The 12,126-nt window shown below is 37.5% G+C and overlaps 1 protein-coding gene and 1 long non-coding RNA gene across 2 annotated transcripts; both read right to left on the bottom strand.

Annotated features, from left to right (window-relative positions):
* Nucleotides 1–405: 405 nt before the first annotated feature.
* Nucleotides 406–1,705, bottom strand: LOC125479341. Its single transcript, XR_007259938.1, has 2 exons — nucleotides 1,062–1,705; nucleotides 406–922 (listed from the first exon to the last, which is right to left on the bottom strand). It is a non-coding gene; the product is annotated as an uncharacterized LOC125479341 (long non-coding RNA).
* A 5,710-nt stretch (nucleotides 1,706–7,415) lies between these two features.
* LOC125479110 (putative disease resistance protein RGA3) lies at nucleotides 7,416–10,312 on the bottom strand. The gene is made up of 4 exons (XM_048588148.1): nucleotides 9,977–10,312; nucleotides 8,658–9,763; nucleotides 8,019–8,502; nucleotides 7,416–7,865 (listed from the first exon to the last, which is right to left on the bottom strand). The coding sequence occupies exons 1-4, from the start codon at nucleotides 10,310–10,312 to the stop codon at nucleotides 7,416–7,418; spliced, it is 2,376 nt and encodes a 791-aa protein (XP_048444105.1).
* Nucleotides 10,313–12,126: the final 1,814 nt, after the last annotated feature.

Raw genomic sequence — 12,126 nt, forward strand, 5'->3', positions numbered from 1 at the left:
AATAAGGTTTTCTTAGTTATTTTCGGTTGTCCCCATTAGAAGAAATTTTTGGTTCCGTCCCTGTACGTTAATAGTACTGTTTGACTACGTCAATTTTTACTGGAACAGAACCATCAAATTATTGAGCGGGATTAATATTAAGAGAATTTCATGTTTTTATGAGAGGTATCCTATAAATGACATGGTCAGACATACCTATTTAAATTGTTGTAGTATAATTTGAGAATCACAAGCATCAAGAACCGTTAAAACATGAATTTGAATGTGTTTAGCTTATAAGTTACATGATTAAGTTCTCTTTCCATTATTAAAATAAGTCCCGAGTTCAAATCCAGCCGCTACAAAGGCTAATGATTCGTGATCAGTTAGTTCAATTCGTGTTACTTCTATGTCAAAATTACGACGTTTTAAATTTATTGTATTGTTATGTATTTGAATTTTTACAAGACACTTTATAACACTAGAAACACAAAAATTACAATAAAAAAAGAACAGACCATACAAAGGCTAGCATCCTTTCTTTCACTTCCATTTCCTTCAAAAACAGAGAGAATCATCCATATAATTTACTTTGCGAGTGTTACGTTTCGGACTCCTCCTCTACCGACGGTAATTCATCCCAGGACACCTGATAACACCAGAACCGTTGTCTCTCCTCCTCCTGGTCTTCTTCTCCATTAGTAGAGCTGCACAGTGAGATATTGGCCTCCATACTGAAAGATGCATATCAATCTCTCTCTCCTCTCTCTCTCTCTCTCTCTCTCTCTCTCTCTCTCTAAAACCAGTCTGATCACTGCTGCCCAGAATCTGCTAACCAGTCTGAAAGCAAAAGGGGTCTCTGAAGTTTGAAAAAGATTCAAATTTTGGGGCTTGAGTGATTGAATCACATTCAAATTTTGGAGCTTCCACTTTAAATTTTTACCTGAAACATTCAAACAACAAGGGTAGATTCTTCCATTAAAACCCAGAATTTTATTGTGAGATCTGTAAGGGCTACTGGTCAGAAAAGGAAAAGGCAAAAACCATAAAGGACGTATCTGATAAAGGAAGGAACTACTCACCTTTAATGATCATCATCAAATGTGATCACAGAGAATATCTCCAGCTTTTGAAAACCCATAAAGTAAACAAAACCCAATATTCTCCCAGAGAAAAATATTCAAAACTCAGAATTCCCACAACACATTTGCTGTTCAATTCTTTGATTCTTTGGGTCAAACCATATAAGATTCAGTCTTTGAAGGGGAATTGAAGGGCTAAAGAGGGAAATAAAATGGTGCCCAGGAATCAAATCAGAAGACCCAAAATAAAAAAGAAGAAGAGAGAGGGATTAAAGCAGGGAGAAAACCAAAGGCAGGAGAAAGAAATAGCTTCCTTCAACAACTCCTCTCAGCTACCGGTAGTTGTAGGAGTGATAGAAACACGAGAGAAGCAAATGGGTTGGCAACCCATCAAATGCTCCCACTTGCCCTCCTCTCATTTCATTTTCCAGTTTAATTCAACCCAACTCCAGCAATTTGATTTGAGCTCTCTCTCTCTCTCTCTCTCTCTGCAATTTAAATTTGGAGGAGAATGTTTGAGAAAAGTTTATCCACCCCTTATAATCATAAGTTTGCTCCTCGGTGTGATGAGATATTTGTAAAAGGAGACATGAAAGTGAAACTTCGTACTATGTGATATAATCATTTTTCAAGTATCTTCAACACCTCAGAGAGGTATCGAAAAGTTAAGCAATTTCGCATAAACTTACAGCGTTGTTAGTTAAAGTTGTAGTTTTCAAGTTTCTAATTAATTGTATTTTTATATTTATTATACTGAGCAGTAATTTCAGCGCATTAAAGAAATCTCTTATCAACAACATTTTAATTAAAATAAAACAAAAACCTTAAATAGTGGTCCTTAATGTTGGAAATGTAGATTCCATAATTTCCCCACCTACTTCCTGTTGAGAAGAACTTCCAAGGTTTTTTTGTTTGTTTTCTGTTTACGGAGTTTCCAAGGAATTTCAATGGAAAAGTTATTCACTTGTTTTGTACATTTGGAGATCGACCAATTTGACTTGAAACTTTCTGTACTAAATCTTACTAGTGTATTCTAACTTTGACAATGTGACATCCCACATCGCCCAGGGAAGTGATCCTTAAATGTATATTCCCATCCTACCTAGCACGAGGCCTTTTGGGAGCTCACTGGCTTCGGGTTCCGTAGGAACTCCGAAGTTAAGCGAGAAGGAGGCTAGAGCAATCCCAGGATGGGTGACCCACTGGGAAGTTGCTCGTGAGTTCCCAAAAACAAAACCGTGAGGGAATGGTAAGCCCAAAGCGGGCAATATCGTGCTACGGTGGTGGATCGGGCCTGGGAAGTCGTCCTACCCGGGCCGGGATGTGACATAGGTATCAGAGCCTATCCCTGGCCGGAAATGTGCCGACGAGGACGTCGGGCCTCTAAGGGGGGTGGATTGTGACATCCCACATCGCCCAGGGAAGTGATCCTTAAATGTATATTCCCATCCTACCTAGCACGAGGCCTTTTAGGAGCTCACTGGCTTCGGGTTCCGTAGGAACTCCGAAGTTAAGCGAGAAGGAGGCTAGAGCAATCCCAGAATGGGTGACCCACTGGGAAGTTGCTCGTGAGTTCCCAAAAACAAAACCGTGAGGGAATGGTAAGCCTAAAGCGGACAATATCGTGCTACGGTGGTGGATCGGGCCCGGGAAGTCGTCCCACCCTCCCGGGCCGGGATGTGACATTTTGGTATCAGAGCCTAACCCTGGTCGTGATGTGTCGACGAGGACGTCGGGCCCCTAAGGGGGGTGGATTGTGACATCCCACATCGCCCAGGGAAGTGATCCTTATATGTATATTCTCATCCTTACCTAGCACGAGGCCTTTTGGGAGCTCACTGGCTTCGGGTTCCGTAGGAACTCTGAAGTTAAGCGAGAAGAGGGCTAGAGCAATCCCAGGATGGGTGACCCACTGGGAAGTTGCTCGTGAGTTCCCAAAAACAAAACCGTGAGGGAATGGTAAGCCCAAAACGGACAATATCGTGCTACGGTAGTGGAGCGGGCCCGGGAAGTGGTCTCGCCCGGGCTGGGATGTGACAATTTGGTATCAGAGCCTATCCCTGGCCGGAAATGTGCCGACGAGGACGTCGGGCCCCTAAGGGGGGTGGATTGTGACATCCCACATCGCCCAGGGGAGTGATCCTTAAATGTATATTCCCATCCCTACCTAGCACGAGGCCTTTTGGGAGCTCACTGGTTTCGGGTTCCGTAAGAACTCCGAAGTTAAGCAAGTAGAGGGCTAGAGCACTCCCAGGATGGCTGACCCTCTGGGAAGTTGCTCGTGAGTTCCCAAAAACAAAACCGTGAGGGAATGGTAAGCCCAAAGCGGACAATATCGTGCTACGGTAGTGGAAGCGGGCCCGGGAAGTGATCCGCCCCGGGCCGGGATGTGACAGACAAGCTTGAGACCGGAGTCAGAATTTGATTAATTCTGAAATAGACTGAACTATTTTAATATGAATTGAACTTAACGTTTTTTTTTTTTTGAGATATTTATTTTATTATAAGTAATATTACTGAGCAATTGACAGTCAATTGCTTTTTGTTACATTGCAGGATTCCGAACCATAAACTCGCTTTATACAGATCCATCATCCCCTTGTTTTTTTTTTGTTTTTTTTTTTTAAGTTTTTATCATAAATAGTCTCTGAAATTAATCATCATCATCAAGATGGTTCAATCAATGTAGTTCCTGAAAATAAGTGTCGTAAATTAATGTGGTCATTCCGTCACAATTCCGTTAAAAATTCTGTTAAGTGCTGATGTGATACATAAATGGGTCTCCACAAAATTTACAGGTTTTTATCACAAAGGGTCATTGAAATTGATCCAAGTCATCAAGATGATCCCTAAAATTGACCCACACCATCAAGATGATCCTTAAAATTGAAAATTGATGAGTAGAGTCCTTGAAAATAGGTGTCGCAAATCAATATGATCATTTCGCCATAGTTTTGTAAAAAAAAAAAATTTGTTATATGTTGATGTGGGTTTAATAATTAATTAAAAAATTGTCTAATTACCTTTTTGCACAATAGATTTTTTTTTCCTTATAGTTGCAAAAAGATTATTTTTTCCTTATAGTGGGGCCTACTCTGAAGAGATATCCCTTCCACAAATTCTCAAAGGCACAAGACTTAACCAAGGCCTAAGAGGGGATTTGGAAATAGTTTTCAACCAACAATAGACGCACCTTGGTTATAACCTCATTATTTCAAGACAGACCTCGTTATTCCTTGAGACCACCAGGGAAGCTTTGAACAAGCTCTCCAAGATTAAGGTTGTGAGAATGTTGATCGCTTAAATGTTCACAATGATATCTCATGAGTTATTGATAATCAGCCAAGCTGTCACCAAATGTGATTTTGATCTAGGTTCAATTCAGTGAAATGTGTCGAAGTGTGTAAAATGGGTGTATTGAGATTTTTTTTAGAGAATAGACAGCGAATAAGGTAGAGGAATGTAGACTGAGATCAGAGGTGATTGCAGGACTGAGTTTTTGGGTCGAAAACTTTTTAATAATTATTAAATTAATTAACATATTTGTAATTTTTTTTAATTTAATTAGACTATGTGACCCATTTATGTGTCACATCAGCATATAACAGAATTGTGACGGGATGATTACATTGATTTAAAACACTTATTTGCATGACTACATTAATTGATTTTTAATTTTATGGACCATTTTGATGTCGCAAGTCAATTTTAAAGGCCATTTGTAAGAAGAAAAAAAACTTGTGAGACTCATTTATGTGCCATATCAGCACTTAACAAGATTTTTAACAGAATTGTGACGGAAGTACCACACTGATTTGCGACATCTATTTTCAGAGACTATATTGATTGATTTTCAATTTCAGGGACCATTTGTGATAAAAACCTTTTTTTTAAAAAAAAAAAATTTATAAGAGTTGGTGGCTTCGTCATGATTGTTCACCTTTTTGGGGTTAGAAATACTTACATAGACATTTCAGCCTCTTTTTAACCACTATCAGAAGATTTATCAGTCTAAAAGTCAAGTCAGGACGTTCTGTTTGGAATAAGATCCTGAAAACTGTCCCAAGTTAAAAATAGCCCCGTCGGTTCAAGTGACAGTCATACTTTGCAAACATAAAAACAAGGAAATTGAAACGGCCTAAAGAACAAGATAATTATTTGGTTAATTCAAATCAATGCAGAGCCATTACCGGATATGGACATTGATTTGATAGCCGCAAGGAATGAAGGCTGTTTAGAAGGGTCAGAAGACTAATCGCATATGATTGAATACTCTAATACAAACTGAATGTACCAAAAATTTTAAAAATAATAAAGTAATGACCAACCAAAAATTTTAAGCATCAATAATAAAGTAGCGTAGAGTTCACCTTCTTATATATTTTTGGTTTATTTTTGGTATGATCGAACTTACTTTGTGACACTTTACAACATTCAAAATTTTATCACTTTTCCATATTCTGTTGGTTTCGTAAAAAAATGTTAAATTCCTTTATGTGGAGTGGCGGAGAAGAGAGAAGTATAGAGTCTTTCTCTCCAAATTTCGTGTTACACATTAATTCTTCAATATTTAAAAAAATAAAAATATGACGAAACGAGAAAAAATAGACATATGCATTAGAGAGCAGCATTATGCCAGATGAAATAGGGAAGGGGTGGCGGACATGGCAGGAACCAGGAAGTGAGCATACCAAAATTTGCGTTTAAATGTTATTTCCAACAATTTGGCTACCCGATATAAGATAGGGTTTTCTTCTTCCCCAAAACATTAGATAATAAGAGCAGAAGATGCACATACTATTCTGAAAGTTTCTACCATGCATATATATGTGTTTGTATATATTTTTGTTGTGTTTGTTGCTGAGATGCCACGCCATGAGTTACCCAAAACCCCAAGCAAGAACGACGTCCGCATATTGTACATAATTAATTAACCCAATTCTTTAAAAGATATAGACATGACACAAAACCGAACGCAATGACATTTTAGGATTCATATAGCCGACCTTACTTAGTGGAAAAAGGCTTTGTTGTTATTGTTGTTGTGCTTTTATTTTTTGATATTAAACTTACCTTATAATTTTCACTGCATTGTAATGTTATAAGAGAAAAATTTAGGTAAGACAGAGTTCTACACCCTCTAGAAGGAACCTTTCACGAAAATATAAGACCTAACTACATACTTTGGTTTTACCAGCAACATAGTGATTATCCCCATCCCGGCATAAGAATTACTCTAATCAAACATACTTTGGTTTTACCGGCAACATAGGGATTTCCTCCCAACTTCTTTCGCTTCCTTTTCTTTAGATATTCTTGTCTTGAAACTTTTCTGAAGCAGAGAATAAAAATATCAGACCACTTGCTTATCAATACATATACCAAGAACCCTGCTTGGTGACATATAGAAAACACACAAATATGTATATATTTTTTACGAGTGCTTTGCTTTCTAGGGTGAATATAATAGCTCCAGCATACAAGCCATCTAAACAGACTATCGGTCTACCAAACAATCCAGAAACAGGGACAGATTTTCTGTGGGTAATTCACGAGGTTTCAACGGGAGTCAAGTAACACAACGATACCGAAAGTGTCAACTCAAAAATTGTGTAGGGCAAAATCTAGAAAGCAAATGAAAATGCACACAACCAGGCACACAAAAAAGAGCGAAGACCCTCTTTCCTAGGGTTAAAATGAAACACCAAGTTCATTTGCAATGAGAAAACACAGTTTGGAATCCTAACATGACTTGAACAGACAGTACAACATATACATGGTAGTGGATATTATAGTGCAAAAACTTAAAGGCTTTAACGAAATAAGAAAGAAAGGCAAATATGTTCGCTTGCCCGAAAGTTTTAATCATATTGAGCTTAGCAAAGTGCTAACTGCTAAAGGGGTGCTAAAGGGGTAGAATAATTTGGCTCACCTCTACTTTAGCCTTACTATTTTCTGCGAAAACTTGAGCAATTAAGATAAAAAAAAAATTATGCGCCGTGCAAATTTGATATCGAATTTGGTATGTACATATGAATAATTACTAAAAAGTGCTTCATAAATCAGTAAGATGATGCACGATAAGTTTCCTAGATGGTTTATTGATATCATAACTTTCACTCAGTCGTCCTGCAGATAAATTAGAAATGAGTAGCTGAAGTTAAATAATCATTGAAATATATAGAGAAAGAAAATTACCTTTTAAAAGAAGATTAATATGTATGCCTAGCTCGCAAGTAGCCAGTTGATCCACATTACTCATTTCCTTTGAAGAAGAAAAATAAGAAAATTAAACAAATAAGATGATAACATACATACATGTGCAAATAAGATAGAGCTCAATTACCAGTATTTTTAGATTCTGATGTTTGGGATGTGAGAAATCTTGTGCCATTCATCGCCACTGCCTTGTTCACAACGCTCTGAAAGAATTGGACAACCCCTAATGGTAAAATCCTGCAGTGGTGTTTTGCAGAGGAAGTCTGGCAGTGTTTCTATGCCTTTGCAGTACTGAATTAGTAAAGAGGAAAGGCATGGCATGATTGAAATTTCAGAATCCTCTTTGTTCCACCCTTCCACGCCTACTCCCCACTCTTCCAAGGCGTACATGTTGTTAATATGGAGTTGTTTCAACTTTGGAAAAAATGAGGTGGATGATGATGATGTTAATGACGTTTCATCTAAATCAACTATTCCCAAAAATTCACCTCCAATCTTTTCCACCTTGTCCAAACGCAATAGAGTCAGCTTTTCAAGGTAGGGCAATTTCCCAAGAGGAGGCAAAAACTTGCATTCACTCCATCTCTATAGATAGATGATTCTTAAGTTGTGCGAAGACATCATCCAATTGGGGCAGGTGGTGCCTGAATGATAAGAAATGTCTAAAGATTCCAGATTTTCGTGCGATCGTAGCCCATTCAGTATTTCTACAGTGCTTCTTGTCTGCTTGTATTAAACATCCTCAGAATCAATTTCAAGATGAAAGAGTTTCTTCATGTCCCACAACTGTGCCTTCTCAAGCTCCCTCTCATCTTTCACATTCCCCTTCAATTTTATGGTGAGACTGCCCTCAACGTTCAAGACTCTCATATTTCCCACTTGTAGTGCTGCTCTGTCCTCATCCTCACCACAAACCACAACACACTCATCAATTGTTTTCAATTTTTTTATTCTTCGAATTCCTTTTGGCAAGTACTCCAGCTTACGACATTCCCCAATATACATGTGCTTTAAGCTAATCAACTTTCCCATGTTATCAGGTAGTTTTTCAAAAGAACGGCAGTGACAAAGGCGCAAGGTATACAAATTGTACAACTCACAAATACTATCCGGCAATATCTTCAAACCATCATTCCATGACAAATCAATATGCCTCAAATGTATCAATTCACCAATTTCCTCTGGGACTTCAGTTATGCCACTGTTTCTCAAATTTAATGTCCTAAGACATTTCAGTTGTACAATAAAATTTGAGTCTATCTTAGCCATGGATGAACCTAAAAATATGAGTTTGAGATTTTTGTAAGTGAACGTAGGTTTTTGAAATTGTAATATGCATAAGAAGGTGGGAGTGGCAGCGGCTCACCACTTTCTGACCAAAAGATTAAGGTCAAATGATGAACCTTTTCACCCAAAGCCTCTATTTCATTGTCAATACCCTCAGTGTCGAGGATCAAACATTCGTTCTTGGTGAGAGATTGCACAAAGTCATGAACAATATCATGCATTTTGCAACCTATAATTTTACCACTAACACTATCTTTCTCCAAATCTTGAAAAAAGGATCGTGCTACTAAGTTATCAAAAAATGCTTGACCAACTTCTCCCTCATCTTTATTCCCTTTTGAATTAAGATAATCTTGTGCCATCCAAAGATTAATCAACACATCCCTCCTATACTCATAATCTTTAGGAAAACTAGCACAATACAAAAGACAACATTTGATTGTTGGGGCCAAATCATAATAACTTAGAAAAAGTGGTTGAAAAACCTCTTGCTCCACCTTTTCTCGATCCCATATTTTACTATTCAAGACATCTAGCCATTCCCTCCTTGTTTTCTTATTATACATGAGACCACCTAAAGCTTTTGCAGCGAGAGGTAAACCCTTGCATTTCTTCACAATATCCTTACTAATATCTTTAAACGCACTTGACTCATCTACTTCTATATCAGCAAATGCCATATGATTGAAGATTGATAAACAATACTCTTCACTCAACTCTCCCAAATTGATCATGTCACTTCTTGCTCTCATCATATCAACAACATCATGTTGTCTTGTGGTCACCAATATTCTACTACCATGAGCACCACTTTGAATTAGTGATGCCCTTAATTTTTCCCACTTTTTATGGTCGTGGGTCCACACATCATCTAGGACAAGGAGAAACCTTTTGCCCTCGAGGGATGTTGACATATGTTGCAAAACATGATCTAACTCATTTAAGTTTGGGGCATTATCACTGCATATAGCTTTGGCAATCTTAATCTCATCAAAAGGATCTGAGACACAAACCCTCACTCTCTTTTCAAAATAAGCTTTAACCTTGTCATTATTATAAACAAGTTGGGCTAGAGTTGTTTTTCCCATTCTTCCCATCCCTAGAATAGGGATGATAGGGAGCCCCCTCTGATCTTCTCCACCATCACTCAACAACTTTGTTATCAGAACGTCTTTTTCCTTTTCTCGACCAAATACCTCTAACATGACAACAAAAGATGAAGTCTTCTGCCGTTCAGGTAATTCTTGAATGCCTCTTTCTATATGTTGAAACCCATAACTTTAACCTTGCTCATCAATCACACTTAATTTATCGTTCAAATCTTTTATCTTACTCGCAATGTCATGGTGAAAAATCACCTCTTTGGTTTTGTGAAAACAAAAGCAGCTAGAGGAAATAGAGAAAGTTACCTTCTTCTTCTTCTTCTCCTCCTCAGGAACAACAACTTCACCTTCTCGTTCTTGCTTCTCAACCTGTTGTCTCAGCATGTTAGTGTTCCACTCATCCAGCACGTCCACCATCTGGAAGGATATGTCGTTCAACTTATCCAGCCAGATTCTCACGCTGGCATCTTTCACCTGTCTTCGTTCCGCATCCTCAAGAACAGCTTGAATTTCTTTGAGTTTGGCAGCGAAATCTTCAGTTTCTTTGGTGACGTTCAAAACAAGTTTCACTTCTCCAGCTACGTATTCATAAGCTGTTGAAGCCAGCTGCTTCAGTACCATGGAAATGATCCCGTCAGCCATTTTTCAGCCTCGGAAATTGATGGACAATAGAAAAAGAAATAGGAAAGTCTATACAGAGAGACAGAAGAAGAATGCAGGATGGATGGTTTTGGCCTGTGCTATTGCCTTTCTTCTGCCCGGTTTACATAACTCCCAAGTCAATCAAACCAAAAAAGTAAAAAAATAAATAAATATTCAAGTCAATTATCTATTGAATTTTAATTTTTTTAGTAGTAACGTTATTCATACCATATTTTTGTATTATATTTTCATATCATCTTAGATGGTATTTGATGTGGACAGCTACATCATTTGAATTAATCAGATTTTTAAATTTAATTCATTATTTAATAAACTAATAGTTAAGAAAAATTAGTTAATTAAATGATGATTGTGATATACGATGAGTCTTTCTCTTTCATTTCCTTGGGTTTTGTAAATTTTTCAAATAATGTGGTTGTCTACATCAGATGCTACTTAAGGTGAGATAAAAATATGATATAAAAACATAAATATGAATACACTCTGCCTTGATTGAAGAATCTCGGCCGTACTAAATTCATAGGTTAAGCCGCACTTGCTTACCGATTCGCATGAGTAACATTTTTTTAGTGATTTATACATAAAAAAGATTAACATATTTTAGTCACATTTATTTGAAAGTTTCGTGGAGACTCGTTTTTCTAACCGTTAAAATTGAGGAAGATAATTAGAAAACATAATCAAGTAAGGTTGATACTCCATTGCTGGCAAAACACATTACGGTCGTTATCGAGTGAAAATCACTATCCGTTGTTAGGCTTACATGTAATCCTCAATTTTTGGTTGGCATATACAATGTCTTATTCTGTATGGATCATGGATCTTGGAGAAATGGACGGACGTCCAAATGTAATGGAAGTTAGCTCAACTGCAACCATACCACAAGGGCCGTCTCTGAGATTTTGAAGGTCTTGTGCAAAATTTATAAAAGGACCCTTCCTTAAGATAGTTTTAAAAAATGTAGGACAATGTATTGACGCTAGAAAACAATCACTTAAATCAAAACAAAGTTTAGCACACACTAATTGCAATTTTAAAAATGTCATTAATAATAAGTATAAAGAGTTACAAATATAACGTTCACTAAATAATCAAAAGCAGTTTAATCTTTAAAAAAAAAATTAAAAAAAAACTTTAAAAGCTCTAACTTTGAAGTTTCACTTGAATATATAACATTATTATATAATAAAATTGAAAAAAAAATAGGCTTATTATATTAACACCCAACAAATTGTTGAATAAACCTCATATACTTAATACACCCTACATTTACTTTTTCAATGGAAAATTATCTTAATACACCACATACTTCCCTATAATACCCTCACATTCTCAATTACGTCTTACATTTTCTACATGCACCCCATATTTTCTATACACCTTGCATTTCTCAAATCTTATAAAGCTTTTAATTTGGACAAAAAATGCCGATTGAAATTTTTACAAAAGATGTTGCCTAAGATTTAAAGCATATGTGGGTTGTCACATCCCGGCCCAGGTGGGACCACTTCCCGGGCCCGCTCCACCACCGTAGCACGATATTGTCCGCTTTGGGCTTACCATTCCCTCACGGTTTTGTTTTTGGGAACTCACGAGCAACTTCCCGATGGGTCACCCATCCTGGGAGTGCTCTAGCCCTCTACTCGCTTAACTTCGGAGTTTCTACGGAACCCGAAGCCAGTGAGCTCCCAAAAGGCCTCGTGCTAGTTAGGGATGGGAATATACATTTAAGAATCAGTTCCCTGGGCGATGTGGGATGTCACAATCCACCCCCCTTAGGGGCCCGACGTCCT

This window comes from the organism of the source record quoted next, unplaced genomic scaffold, assembly GCF_019419815.1.
Source record: "Pyrus x bretschneideri cultivar Hongxiangsu unplaced genomic scaffold, Pyrus_bretschneideri_v1 Contig28, whole genome shotgun sequence".
Taxonomy (NCBI): domain Eukaryota; kingdom Viridiplantae; phylum Streptophyta; class Magnoliopsida; order Rosales; family Rosaceae; genus Pyrus; species Pyrus x bretschneideri.

Coding starts and splice junctions, on each gene's coding strand:
- LOC125479110 (XM_048588148.1), bottom strand. CDS start 10,312: ATGGCTGACGGGATCATTTCCATGGTACTGAAGCAGCTGGCTTCAACA. Junction 9,764..9,976: donor AGGAGAAGAAGAAGAAGAAG/GTAACTTTCTCT, acceptor GTCATGTTAGAG/GTATTTGGTCGAGAAAAGGA. Junction 8,503..8,657: donor CATTTGACCTTAATCTTTTG/GTCAGAAAGTGG, acceptor GAAATGTCTTAG/GACATTAAATTTGAGAAACA.